At 41.0% G+C, this 15,441-nt stretch overlaps 1 protein-coding gene across 1 annotated transcript in view; it reads left to right on the forward strand.

The window, feature by feature from the left end:
- The window catches only part of OCRL (OCRL inositol polyphosphate-5-phosphatase), a 65,053-nt gene extending 51,647 nt beyond the window's left edge, over window positions 1–13,406 (forward strand). Inside the window, 5 exon segments of the mRNA XM_075836724.1 lie at window positions 2,576–2,692; window positions 3,751–3,835; window positions 7,185–7,312; window positions 7,438–7,549; window positions 8,997–13,406. Coding sequence (XP_075692839.1) covers window positions 2,576–2,692; window positions 3,751–3,835; window positions 7,185–7,312; window positions 7,438–7,549; window positions 8,997–9,121 — 567 coding nt within the window. The 3' untranslated portion in view covers window positions 9,122–13,406.
- Window positions 13,407–15,441: the final 2,035 nt, after the last annotated feature.

Here is a 15,441-nt window from a genome sequence, read left to right on the forward strand (position 1 = left end):
TGGTTGTGATTTGTGCAGCGTTCACTTTGCTTCCGGCCTCGTTAATCCTCTAGAACTTCTTTTCCTTCTTGAAAACGACTTTTTACCGGAGTGTTTAATGTGATCGCATGACAGTAACTACAGGGAGCAGATAATGCAGTGATCTTCTAGCTGGAAGATCGCAGATCACCCCTCTAAATGCCCTAATACATGTAACATTCCCAGCACCAGATACCCCCCCCCCCCACACCCGTGTGATCGAGTCCCTGCCGTGTGGCCAGTCGTATCCATTGCCTCCTGTCCTCCTGATGGATAACAACCATCATTCACAAACCCACATTGACATGCGGGTTCAATTCTGGCAAACATCCATGTCCGGAAATAAGCGTCACATTTGATGTCGCTTATCTCAAGAAACAAAGTATCAGACCGCTAGAAATCCAATCTGTAGGATCTTTGTTTCCCCTGATAGCGGGTATTGAATAAGCCAACAAATATCTCCCTATTAACTTAACTTGTTAGTACAGATGTAATATTATGGGATGTCAGCGACTCATGCGCTTCAGTCAAAAGTTGTGATGATGACATTACAGGGGTTCTAGAGGAATAGCAAAACAGGGCCGCTTCCTTCCAAAAACAGCGCTGCACCTGTCCATGGGTTGGGTCCGGTATTGCAGCTCATCTCTATTGGAAGTCAATGGGACTGAGTAGCAGTACCACACACAGCCTGTAGACAGGTGTGGTGCTGTTTCTGCAGCCAAGTTTTTCTAATTGTGTACAACCCTTTTAGGGCTTATTCACACGAACGGGTGTCAAATCGGCCGTGAAAAACTGCTGTTTTCTATGTATTTGCACCGATGCTGGACCCGATTTTCAAAGATCCCTTAAACTTGAGTCTATTGAGGGATCCGTGAAAACTGGTAAAAATGCAACACGTCCTATTTTTTTTTCACGGAGCCGTGTGAATGGCCCCATAAAATAACATTCATTTTAATTCAGCCGTGTGACAGGCATTAAAAAGTGAATAAAATAAAAAAATGTCCGTCAAACTGCCGATTATCCCGCTCGTGTGAATAAGGCCTCAGTGTCCGGGTGAATTGTTTTAGAAATCAAAACTTTATCCTGCCGCTTCTGTTCCGGCAGACGGGTGCAGAGGCCGGAGGAATGTGGGGCGCTGCTGCTGAAGGGTATGTGCATACGGCCAAATTACGGCTTGAAAGCGTTGACAAACATCTGCCCATTGAAAGCAATGGGCTGACGTTTGTCTGTTCACACGGGACGTATATTTATTCGTCGCTGTCAAAAGATGGCGCGTAAATAGACGCCCGCGCCAAAGAAGTGTCATGTCACTTCTTTAGACGTAAATGGAGCCGTTTTCCATGGACTACCAGCTCCAGTTACGTCCGTAATGGACGCGGCGTTCAAGCGCCTGCACATGCCGTTATGGCTGAAATGACGGGGCTGTTTTCTCCTGGAAACAGCCCCGTAATTACGGCCGGTACGGACGCTGCCGTGTGAACATACCCTAAGTGTGATGTGTACGTGTGTGTGTATGTATTGTGTGTGTGTGTGTGTGTGTATATATATATATATCTGTGTGTGTGTGTGTATATATGTGTGTGTGTAATATATATATATATATATATATATATATATATCTGTGTGTGTGTGTGTGTGTGTGTGTGTGTATTGTGTGTGTGTGTAATATATATATATTGTGTGTGTATATATATATCTGTGTGTGTGTGTGTGTGTGTATGTATTGTGTGTGTGTGTATATATATATCTGTGTGTGTGTGTGTGTGTGTGTGTATATATACATCACATCAATACCACCATTATTATTATTATGTCATCACTTGTAATATTATTTTCTTATTGTTGTTAGTCTTTGTGTATTTATATTTTTATTATGTTACGTTTTTATTTCTAATGTTTATATATTATTGTTGTTGTTGTTTATGGTTCATCATCACTTTCATCATTTTGTATTATTCTCGTGTGCGTAGGTTTTTTTTTTTTCTCCGTTGCAGGCGCTTTTAGATTCTGTTTGGGCAAATTTTTGTGGAAAAAATGATAACAATAAAAAGGAAATGCGAGAATGCAAATTAGCAACAACTTGTTTAGCTGCAGCTCCCGTTTCTATTTGACGCATACAATATATATATATACAATGAGATTCTGGTAATTCGACATCTGATAATCCAGCTCAGAACGGCAGGAGAATCTAGAATTTCCTAATTTCAGAAGCAGCGACCCAATTATAGAATTGCTGTAATTATATGAACAGATTATTGTGGCATATTTAGTGGTCATTTTTATTCTTGTCAGTCTTATCGGAGTCTCTACCCTTAATATTATATACTTTTCCATGCCCATCTGATAATCTGCCATCCATCAGGTCCCATTAATGCCAGATTAAAGGAATTTAACTTTTTTTTTTTTTTCGTCATTCCTTCTTGACTTTTTTTTTCTTGATACTGTACATGTAAATACAAAAACGATTCGCATATTTATTACGGAATCAGAATAACCCCATTGACAACGTAGCTGAGAATTTAATATAAAACTTCATTATTGCGTCTCTCTTCACCAGGAGAAAGCGGTGATGATGATGTCGGAGGAAGTGGACGGTACTACTGACAAGCCCCTAAAGATCCCAAAAGAGATGTGGCTCTTAGTGGATCACTTGTACAAGAGCGCCTGCCGCCAGGTTTGTGCTTTGCTGTATCGGGAATCCGGCACGTATTTATCGAGTTAGAGGACGGACGCCTGGGCACCGCATTGGGGATTTTACAGACACCCCATAAATAGGACGAGTGAGGGCAAAATGCCACTCTGGAAGGGCCAATAAGAGGTCTGAAAAATGGATGTAACATAGGCCTTTCCTGCTTTGAACACTTACAGCCATTGGGCAGAGCAGAGGGGGTCACATGACACATAAGCCCCTCCCCTATGTGTGTGTGTGTGTGCTTACAGCAGAGCAGAGAGGGGGTCACGTGACACAAGCCCCTCCCCTATGTGTGTGTGTGCTTACAGCCGAGTAGAGAGAGGGTCACGTGACACAAGCCCCTCCCCTATGTGTGTGTGCTTACAGCCGAGCAGAGGGGGTCACGTGACAAGCCCCTCCCCTGTGTGTGTGTGCTTACAGCCGAGCAGAGAGGGGGTCACGTGACAAGCCCCTCCCCTATGTGTGTGTGCTTACAGCAGAGCAGAGACGGGGTCACGTGACACAAGCCACTCCTGTATGGGTGTGCTTACAGCCGAGCAGAGAGGGGGTCACGTGACACAAGCCCCTCCCCTGTGTGTGTGCTTACAGCCGAGCAGAGAGGGGGTCACGTGACAAGCCCCTCCCCTATGTGTGTGTGCTTACAGCAGAGCAGAGACGGGGTCACGTGTCACAAGCCACTCCTATATGGGTGTGCTTACATCCTTTCAGCAGAGTTATCGCATGACATAAGCCCTTCCCTCTGTCTTCTCACAGCCATTCAGCAAAGCAAAGGTATCACATGACACATAAGCCCCTCCTCTCTGAGGGGGTCAAATTTCAGATCATCCACTCCGCTTTGCTTACAAGCTTTCAGCAAAGAGGGATCACACGGCACGATTCCCGGCCTTCCCTCTATTCCTAAGAAACAGAAAGAGGTCTAATGAGTGCAGGAGGTGGAGTCTTACTACTTCTGGCCTCCTGATTGGTCGTTTTGAGAGCTGTTATTTTGCCATTTTTTTTTTATTTGGCGCAGTGTTTAGGATTTGTTTATTCTCTTGCAGGAAGACCTCTTCCAGACACCAGGAAAACAAGAGGAATTGCAGCAAATCATTGACTGTTTAGACACCAGCATTCCAGATAACATCCGTATCCTTCCTTCTCACCGCTGCGCTGAGCTCTGCTTCATTCCACGAACGCATCTGCAAATCATGGAGTGAAGAGGATTATTTGTTTTAATAGCGCCTAAATATTATATCTAGAGGAAAAATCTGATAATCCAACTTCAGATAATTGTGTAAACATATACATACATACATACATACATACATACACATACATGCATACATACATACACACACATACATGCATACATACACACACATACATGCATACATATATACACACACATATTCATATACACACATACATACATACATACATACACACACACATTTAGATACATATTTACATACATACACACACATACATATAAATGCATACATAAACAGACACACACAAATATATACGTACGTACGTACGTACGTACGTACGTACGTACGTACACACACATACATACATACATACACACACATACATACATACATACATACATACACACAAACAGACACACAAATATATACGTACGTACGTACGTACGTACATAAATACATACAGTGAAGGAAATAAGTATTTGATCCCTTGCTGATTTTGTAAGTTTGCCCACTGTCAAAGACATGAACAGTCTAGAATTTTTAGGCTAGGTTAATTTTACCAGTGAGAGATAGATTATATAAAAAAAAAAAAAGAAAATCACATTGTCAAAATGATATATATTTATTTGCATTGTGCACAGAGAAATAAGTATTTGATCCCTTTGGCAAACAAGACTTAAAGAGGCTCTGTCACCAGATTTTGCAACCCCTATCTGCTATTGCAGCAGATCGGCGCTGCAATGTAGATTACAGTAACGTTTTTATTTTAAAAAAACGAGCATTTTTGGCCAAGTTATGACCATTTTTGTAGTTATGCAAATGAGGCTTGCAAAAGTCCAAGTGGGTGTGTTTAAAAGTAAAAGTCCAAGTGGGCGTGTATTATGTGTGTACATCGGGGCGTTTTTAATACTTTCACTAGCTGGGCGCTCTGAAGAGAAGTAACATCCTCTTCTCTTCACAACGCCCAGCTTCTGCCAGATCACGCTGTGACGTCACACACAGGTCCTGCATCGTGACGGCCACATCGGCACCAGAGGCTACAGTTGATTCTGCAGCAGCATCAGCGTTTGCAGGTAAGTCGATCTTACCTGCAAACGCTGATGCTGCTGCAGAATCAACTGAAGCCTCTGGTGCCGATGTGGCCGTCACGATGCAGGACCTGTGAGTGACGTCACAGATCTGCACTGTCAGAAGCTGGGCGTTCTGAAGAGAAGAGGATGTTACTTCTCTTCAGAGCGCCCAGCTAGTGAAAGTATTAAAAACGCCCCGATGTACGCACATAATACACACCCACTTGGACTTTTACTTTTAAACACACCCACTTGGACTTTTGCAAGCCTCATTTGCATAACTACAAAAATGGTCATAACTTGGCCAAAAATGCTCGTTTTTTAAAAATAAAAACGTTACTGTAATCTACATTGCAGCGCCTATCTGCTGCAATAGCAGATAGGGGTTGCAAAATCTGGTGACAGAGCCTCTTTAATACTTGGTGGCAAAACCCTTGTTGGCAAGCACAGCAGTCAGACGTTTTTTGTAGTTGATGATGAGGTTTGCACACATGTTAGATGGAATTTTGGCCCACTCCTCTTTGCAGATCATCTGTAAATCATTAAGATTTCGAGGCTGTCACTTGGCAACTCGGATCTTCAGCTCCCTCCATAAGTTTTCGATGGGATTAAGGTCTGGAGACTGGCTAGGCCACTCCATGACCTTAATGTGCTTCTTTTTGAGCCACTCCTTTATTGCCTTGGCTGTATGTTTCGGGCCATTGTCATGCTGGAAGACCCAGCCACGAGCCATTTTTAATGTCCTGGTGGAGGGAAGGAGGTTGTCACTCAGGATTTGACGGTACATGGCTCCATCCATTCTCCCATTGATGCGGTGAAGTAGTCCTGTGCCCTTAGCAGAGAAACACCCCCAAAACATAATGTTTCCCCCTCCATGCTTGACAGTGGGGACGGTGTTCTTTGGGTCATAGGCAGCATTTCTCTTCCTCCAAACACGGCGAGTTGAGTGAATGCCAAAGAGCTCAATTTTAGTCTCATCTGACCACAGCACCTTCTCCTAATCACTCTCAGAATCATCCAGATGTTCATTTGCAAACTTCAGACGGGCCTGTACATGTGCCTTCTTGAGCAGGGGGACCTTGCGGGCACTGCAGAATTTTAATCCATTACGGCGTAATGTGTTACCAATGGTTTTCTTGGTGACTGTGGTCCCAGCTGCCTTGAGATCATTAACAAGTTCCCCCCGTGTAGTTTTCGGCTGAGATCTCACCTTCCTCAGGATCAAGGATACCCCACGAGGTGAGATTTTGCATGGAGCCCCAGATCGATGTCGATTGACAGTCATTTTGTATGTCTTCCATTTTCTTACTATTGCACCAACAGTTGTCTCCTTCTCACCCAGCGTCTTACTTATGGTTTTGTAGCCCATTCCAGCCTTGTGCAGGTCTATGATCTTGTCCCTGACATCCTTAGAAAGCTCTTTGGTCTTGCCCATGTTGTAGAGGTTAGAGTCAGACTGATTCATTGAGTCTGTGGACAGGAGTCTTTTATACAGGTGACCATGTAAGAGCTGTCTATAATGCAGGCACCAAGTTGATTTGGAGCAGTAACTGGTCTGGAGGAGTCTGAACTCTTAATGGTTGGTCGGGGGTCACATACTTATTTCTCTGTGCACAATGCAAATAAATAGATAGAATTTTGACAATGTGATTTTCAGTTTTGTTTTTTATATATAATCTATCTCTCACTGGTAAAATTAACCTAGCCTAAAAATTCTAGACTGTTCATGACTTTGACAGCGGGCAAAGTTACAAAATCAGCAAGGGATCAAATACTTATTTCCTCCACTGTATATGTGTATCTGACTGTGTGGGTATATATATGTGCGTGTTTGTGTGTAATATAAATATATACATACATTATAACATACATGTGATATTGACAGGAATAATATGAAATCTTAGCAGTTGTGGGGATGAAGCTATAACCGTCTGCAGGGCGGAGGCTATTTTTTGAGTCTGTACTTTGGAGTCCATTGACAGACCACAGACTGTCCTAAACAGCCGTCTGATGAGTGACGTGTTCTGTAACGGATCGCTCCTCGCTGCTGCTGCGATGTGCCAGTAATGTGGGGATTTCTCGTTATGTCCTCTCCTAATGTGTTAAAGCTTCACCTTCAGACCTCCTCATGTCACATCATAAAGGCTGAGGCCGCTGAATATAGTCCGAGCCGCCCGTCATACATTGTTACGTGTCACCTTAACGCCCCCCCAGCTGGAAGCAACCATTCTGTAGCGGAGGCGCTGCTGATCTTCCTGGAGGCGTTACCTGAGCCAGTGATCTGCTACGAGCTCTACCAGAGATGCATTGACTGTTCACATGACACGCGACTCTGCCGACAGGTACGCTGCATGCGTTATCGGAATAGGTACAGCTGTAGATCAGTGACACCGGCTGCTATGGACACATTCTTTTATCATGATTTCTCTTAACGTTGCTCCCCTCCCCCCTCTTTTTTTACACGTAGGTGATCTCCCAACTACCAAGATGTCACCGAAACGTATTCCGATACCTAATGTCATTTCTCCGTGAGCTGCTGAAGTTTACCAGCGATAACAACCTGAACGCCAGCCTGATTGGTAAGAATCGCACACAGGCCTGGAGATACAGCGAGCTGTTCAATGCTCACAGCTGCAGGTTGTGACAATGTATCAGTGTAGGTAAGAGCTATCCGCCTGGAGTCCTGGACAGGAGAGCGAGTTGTGCTGCTGTGGTATTTAGCTCGCAGAGAATTGTCTACACCGGTACATTGTAACAAACTCAGCTGTGTGCAGAACTGGGACTTTTAACCTCTGGATGTAAACGAGTTTTTCTATTCACTGGCAGCAAGTGGAGATCTTGCACTGGGTGATGATATGATATACAAAGTTGCAAAATCTTTAGGCTTTATCACTCCTATATAACAGCATCTAACAGACCCCATATTAAATAATCAGAAGCCCCCAGAGGCGCCAATTACAGGTACTAAAATATAAAGTTTACTGTAGCCGATCACATGTGGCCTCTCGGCCAATAAGAAGTGACAATAGGGCGTGCGTATCGGCGCTTCCTTCTGCATGCGTTTCTTCAGTGCTGGGGGTAGATTTCATTCAGTCTAAGAAGAATTCTGCATCTCATTTATCAAAGCTTTCTGTGTTGATCGTAGCAACCAATCAGAGCTCAGATTTTATTTCTTAAAGGGATTGTCCAGGTTTAGAAAAACACAGCTAAATTCTTCTAAACAGCTCCATACATATCCACAGGTTGTGTGTGGTATTGCAGCTCACTTCTATTTACTTCAGTTCAGCTGAGCTGTAATACCAGACACAACCCATGGACGGGTGTGGCGCTGTTTTTAGGGAATAAAGCAGTCATGATTTTCTAATCCTGGACAATCCCTTTTAGCTCCTCAGGAAAAACGTACATCATGGTGTGTTCTTGACCGCGTTTGTTTTTTGATGGGAAGTAAATGTCGGCCGGTGCTTTTTAGAGACGCTCTAGGACCTATAGGGGGCGATTCATGAAAAATGGAGCAGTTGCCGAAAACAACCAGTCAGATTGCTTCTGAAAAAGATGAGATGGTGTCTTTATTGGTTGCACCAGTTTTCATAAATCTCAGTGGAAAGTGTTAGAAAAATGGACAGAAAAAGAAAACAATAATATAAAAAATATCTAAAAAACCAAACAATGACACAAAATGTAAAGAACGTCCCATAAAAATGTAAAAATAAAGGGGTATTCCGAGCACAGACATTTCTGGTATGGCCAGAGCACCAGCGCGGCCACCTCTTTGTTTACTCTCGCAGGCGCCTCACCGGGTGGGGTTGGGGGACCCCCAATCTCGACACATGTGCAGGTCTTAGAACTTTTCTCTTCCCCTTCTCTGTTCTATATTGGCCCCTGAACGATCGCCTAAATGTCCCCTAATAAAAGATAAAAGATATTATGTTGGCCGATCATGGAATTTTTTGGAATTTTTTTTATTTATTTTTACATTTTTGTATGTAACTCTCTATTTCTTGTTATATTTTTTTTTTTTTTGTGCAGCTACCGTTTTCACAAGTCTCCTCCTCCGACCTCCACCAAACCTCGTGGGCAAGCAGACGGCAAGCGAGCGTCAGCGGGGAAGCACGTTCATCCTGGGGTTCCTGCTGGCAGGTGACGAGGAATGAGCCCTTATTATTCCCCCCAGGACTTCTGATGAGGAGTAACATATATATACGGCACAAGACCTGCGGCTCTGTACGGGGACGTGACCCGGTCACTGCAGAGGAAGGTCTATAAGAGCAGAGCCGCCGGGTGACATGTACAGGATCGGGGAGGGGGGGGGCGGTCTGCTTGGGTGAAACACGGGTCACCTCTTAGGATGGACATTTTGGATATTTCACGTATTGTCTGTTCTGTTCTTAACACTGGTGCCATCGTCCTTGTCCGATGTTCCTTATTTAAGTGCCCGCGCTCCGCAGACACCTCCGGTAGTCCACATGAAGTGACTGTCCGCTCCCGTTTCATCGTATTTATACTCCAACAGATGACGACTCGCGCCACGAAAACTGTTCAAAGAGCATTATTTCCGCCTATTTAAAAATGACACAAAAAAAAAATCTCTTCTTTTTAAAAATTCTGTTCCTAGGAAAGCTGGGTGTCAACCAAAATGGCCGTTACTGCAACTCCTGCGAGAGTGGTCACCCAACTTTTCTCTGGCTCGTGAATGGCTACGCTGCCCAGTGATGCAGTGTTAAATCTCCTGTTCCAGAGGACAGGCGTAGCATCCTGGAGTCCAAGAGGAGCCATCACCCAGCTTTCCCAGACTCCTGAGCTACAAAACTGTAGTTTTGCACAGTAAGCGCCACGTCCCTTTCATTGTTTACCTGGCACAGCGCTGTATGTTTGGTAGTGGCTGTGCCTGGTATTGCAGCTCAGTCCCATTCACTACTGGGAGCTGCAGTACCAGGCACAGCCACTGCCAAATGTGCGGCGCTGTGCCTGGTAAACAATTTGGTGGATGCGACACTCACCGGAGCGTTGCGGCTTCTTCATTCAGCTGGTTGGGGGAGATACGGGGGAGATGCCATTTTTGTCATGACACGTTAACTCTTTGTCGTTTTGACTGTTCGTCTCTATGAGCTGGCGTGTTGCTTTAAAGCACTGGCTACTTTCTCAAATCCTTTCAGGATTCTGAGCTCTTCAGTCGTGTCAAAAACAGAATACAAAAGAAAAATGGCGCAAATATCTCAAAAACATTTGCCGTTTTCCTTGGGTACACCCAGAGTCAAAGCTTCGGCAGTTACAGGGATGGGACGGAGGTAACGTCACAAGTACAGACAGATTTATTGTGTAGGACACGACGTTCGTGGTACGTAGAAGCCGTAATTCTGTGTGAACGCTACAGCAGAGGTCCGGAATATATTTGAAAGAAAAAAATTTGAGACAAAAACATTTGCTGGATCGGTCTGTTCCCTTTACAAAAATGGTACAAATTATTATTATTTTTTAATCTTTATAATAATTTCTGATATATATTCACTTTTGCGGAATGTTCTAGTAAAACACTACATGAGGTGTAACTACACTTGGGAGAATTTATAACATTTCTAAAAAAAAAAAACAATTTTTTTAAATTCGTTTCCATTATAAAGTGCGCAAATCGGCGGAGACAGACGAGAAAAACTCTGCTGAATTACCAAAAATATCTTCTGTCTCTGCCATGTCACTGATTCCTGTAACCTTGTAATTATTTTGCTTTATTTTCTTTTATTGTTATGTTTTATACTCCAGTCACATCCAAAGCTGCATTTACAAGTCTGTTTGTTTTCCTTCTTTCTGACCTCACATTTCCTTGCCGTCCCCTGCTGGTTAATTGGAGGTGGAAAGCACGTTCTTCTCGGGTGCATTGTGGTATGTGTCGTGCTCACGCCAAACACTAGTTTTATTTGTCTCGTGGTTTTAAAGGGTAACTCCAGTGCAAATATGAGTTTCCAGAGAGGGCGAAAGGATGGCTGCCACTCCCGAGTTCTGGAACAAGTTTTTCTTGGTTAGTATATGTATTTAAAAAAATATATATATTTATGGGGAAGGTCCAGGGTGGATCCATTCTCCCTGCTTGATTGCCTGGAGAACGACTACATTGTCCACAATGCACTGCAGCAAAGCCTGCTCTATACAGACCCTGAACAAGCAAAGATTAAAAGATCCTATAGTCTGAGTTAACCGGAAACCAGAATTTTTAATGCAGCTTTGGATGTGATTGGAGTATAACACCTGATGTAACTCAGGCTAAGTAAAGCAAATTATTTCCAAATGTACTGGACGTTATATGAAGATAATATCCAGATCTAAAATTCTGTTCCGAATCAGAGCGTTGCGATAAGATATAATGATTACGTAGTTCTGTGGCGAAAAACATCCGGCTTGTATTGTGATTTTTTTTGGGGAGTCTTTTAAAATCTTTTATTTGCATCTTTATTTATTTTTCTAGGTTTAAGAATTAAATAATACGGTTAAAATGTTTTGATGTTTTTTTAATTATTTTATAGGGGATACAAAAAGTAGAAAACGTGCACAAGGTTTCGGACGGGATGTAGAATGAGGGGACTCATGATGCGTCACGCGGATGAGAGACGGCAAATGCCAAATAATCTGTTAACAATTCCACCCATTAACCCTAAAATGTTGACAAACCGTTTCCTACCTAGAACAATTGAATAACAATGTATTCGGTTCAGCCAGATAGGAAACAATCAGCAAGTTTGTCAACATTTTGGAGGTTACATTTAAAGTAAAAAAAAATGCCATAAAATCACCAAAGATTGCACAGTTCACCTCATGATAACCTTACAAAATTTCCAAGGCCGGGTTAACCCTTGACTCTAGTGGTGCCGCACGTCTTCTATGCTGCAGCTTCATGGCCATGTTGCTTTTAAAGAAGCAGTTCATTTAAAATGTCCCTTGAAATGGCTCTATGTATGACCCCATGGCTGTACCACTTGTTAAAGTCCCGCTATCATGGTTGTTCCCTGCTTGTTTCATTGTGGAGTACAAAAAATTCCAAAAACACAATGGAAAAGGTAGCGTTGTGGTTTAAAAACTGTATTTAGCCCTTTAAATGCGCAATTTAAAGGCACAAGGGCCCACAATTACAAAAACCTGTGTAGTTGCAGTGGTTTGCACGCACCTTCATTAATTTGGCGCATTGACTGGCTGGAAATCAAATCTACACTAGGACCACTAGTAGATTTGCGCCATTTTCACTTTTTTGAAGGGAGGGGTGCAATCTCAGACATAGGAGTAACGGAAACAGCCGAGCTCGTTTGCTGCGTGACCACCTCTCATCCTTGGCTGGATGTGGGGGCCGGCGGAGTGGGACCATCATTGTCCCGATAGGTGCATCGGGGAAGCATAGATGATATTTACACAGAGCTAAGTCACATATCTGATATTGGGATGGAGCTGAACTGCTGACTGTTGCCAAGGACAACCAGCAGACTTTTTGGAGCCGCTCTGGATGTGCATGAAGAAAGTGAGATGTTTTGTTTTTTTTTGATTATTTTTACTTTTTATGTCGATTTCAGCAAAAGTCAAAACTGTGCCAAACCTTGTTTTGTTTGATTCCCTGCTCCCAAAAATTTTCCTTCCTGGTATTGCGGAAAAATCTTTTTGACTCCCCCCTAGGTTTCCGAAGATTTTATACTATTGCCGGTTAGCAACCAGTTTGACATTATTTGGGGGTCTACGATATATATTTTTTTTATCTTTTTCGGGCTTGTCTCTAATACAAAAAGTTGCACCTCCAACAAACCACAAAACATGTCAATACAGGTGTGAATCTCAATCAGCCGGGGCGCACATTGCTACATTCTTTTCAATGACATTTTGTGCAATTGATTTTTTTATTTTTTTTTGTTTTGTTTTTTTTCACAATTTTAGGCAAATACAGAGAGAGAATATCCTGCAGTTCAGGGAAGGAAATGAGACTTAAAAACGTACCCATGAGCTAATAGAAGTAAAAATATGTCATCTGATCCAACACGACCACTAAGACACAATGTACGATTTCCCAGCATGCCTTAGTGGCCCCGACCATTTGATGTTATTTGACTGACCTGTCCCGTCCTTATCTAACTTGTATTATATTATATTGTCCCCGTATTCAGTAGATTCAGTCCCTGTTATAATAACTTTACAGTTACTATTAATGTCCCCTTTAAAAACAAGATGAATCCCCAATTCCTCCTCCACAATAACCAGATTTTTCTGCACTTGACTAGACGTCCGCTTCCGTGGTCCACGCTCTATCCGCCGTTCTGTCTCTATACCTGATATCTCTGTACGGCCTAGTGATACCCCCTATGTATCTTTATGTCACCAATTATTTTTATATGTAGTTAATTTATTTGGTACAAAAAAATGTGAGAAGAAAATAAATGACTGTGTAACGAATAAACAACTTTTATGTCATTTCAGAATGTCTGGTTTTTCTTTGGTGACCATAGGGGGCAGTATTCTAGTAGTTATATTCTTGTATATAGGGGCAGTATTATAGTAGTTATATTCTTGTATATAGGAGCAGTATTATAGTAGTTATATTCTTGTATATAGGGGGCAGTATTATAGTAGTTATATTCTTGTATATAGGGAGCAGTATTATAGTGTTATATTCTTGTATATAGGGGGCAGTATTATAGTAGTTATATTCTTGTATATAGGGGGCAATATTATAGTAGTTATATTCTTGTATATAGGGGCAGTATTATAGTAGTTATATTCTTGTATATAGGAGCAGTATTATAGTAGTTATATTCTTGTATATAGGAGCAGTATTATAGTAGTTATATTCTTGTATATAGGAGCAGTATTATAGTAGTTATATTCTTGTATATAGGTGGCAGTATTATAGCAGTTATATTCTTGTATATAGGAGCAGTATTATAGTAGTTATATTCTTGTATATAGGGGCAGTATTATAGTAGTTATATTCTTGTATAGAGGAGCAGTATTATAGTAGTTATATTCTTGTATATAGGGGGCAGTATTATAGTAGTTATATTCTTGTATATAGGGGGCAGTATTATAGTAGTTATATTCTTGTATATAGGAGGCCGTATTATAGTAGTTATATTCTTGTATATAGGAGGCCGTATTATAGTAGTTATATTCTTGTATATAGGGGGTAGTATTATAGTAGTTATATTCTTGTATATAGGGGCAGTATTATAGTAGGTATATTCTTGTATATAGGGGGCAGTATTATAGTAGTTATATTCTTGTATATAGGGGCAGTATTATAGTAGTTATATTCTTGCATATAGGGGGTAGTATTATAGTAGTTATATTCTTGTATATAGGAGCAGTATTATAGTAGTTATATTCTTGTATATAGGGGGCAGTATTATAGTAGTTATATTCTTGTATATAGGGGCAGTATTATAGTAGTTATATTCTTGTATATAGGGGGCAGTATTATAGTAGTTATATTCTTGTATATAGGGGCAGTATTATAGTAGTTATATTCTTGTATATAGGGGGCAGTATTCTAGTAGTTATATTCTTGTATATAGGGGCAGTATTATAGTAGTTATATTCTTGCATATAGGGGCAGTATTATAGTAGTTATATTCTTGTATATAGGAGCAGTATTATAGTAGTTATATTCTTGTATATAGGGGGCAGTATTATAGTAGTTATATTCTTGTATATAGGAGTAGTATTATAGTAGTTATATTCTTGTATATAGGAGTAGTATTATAGTAGTTATATTCTTGTATATAGGGGGCAGTATTATAGTAGTTATATTCTTGTATATAGGGGGCAGTATTATAGTAGTTATATTCTTGTATATAGGAGTAGTATTATAGTAGTTATATTCTTGTATATAGGAGTAGTATTATAGTAGTTATATTCTTGTATATAGGGGGCAGTATTATAGTAGTTATATTCTTGTATATAGGAGCAGTATTATAGTAGTTATATTCTTGTATATAGGGGGCAGTATTATAGTAGTTATATTCTTGTATATAGGGGGCAGTATTATAGTAGTTATATTCTTGTATATAGGGGCAGTATTATAGTAGTTATATTCTTGTATATAGGGGGCAGTATTATAGTAGTTATATTCTTGTATATAGGGGCAGTATTATAGTAGTTATATTCTTGTATATAGGAGCATTATTATAGTAGTTATATTCTTGTATATAGGGGGCAGTATTATAGTAGTTATATTCTTGTATATAGGGGCAGTATTATAGTAGTTATATTCTTGTATATAGGGACAGTATTATAGTAGTTATATTCTTGTATATAGGGGCAGTATTATAGTAGTTATATTCTTGTATATAGGGGGCAGTATTATAGTAGTTATATTCTTGTATATAGGGGCAGTATTATAGTAGTTATATTCTTGTATATAGGGGCAGTATTATAGTATTTATATTCTTGTATATAGGGGCAGTATTATAGTAGTTATATTCTTGTATATAGGAGCAGTATTATAGTA

This window comes from Rhinoderma darwinii, chromosome 8 (genome assembly GCF_050947455.1).
Source record: "Rhinoderma darwinii isolate aRhiDar2 chromosome 8, aRhiDar2.hap1, whole genome shotgun sequence".
In the NCBI taxonomy this organism is placed as follows: Eukaryota; Metazoa; Chordata; class Amphibia; order Anura; family Rhinodermatidae; genus Rhinoderma; species Rhinoderma darwinii.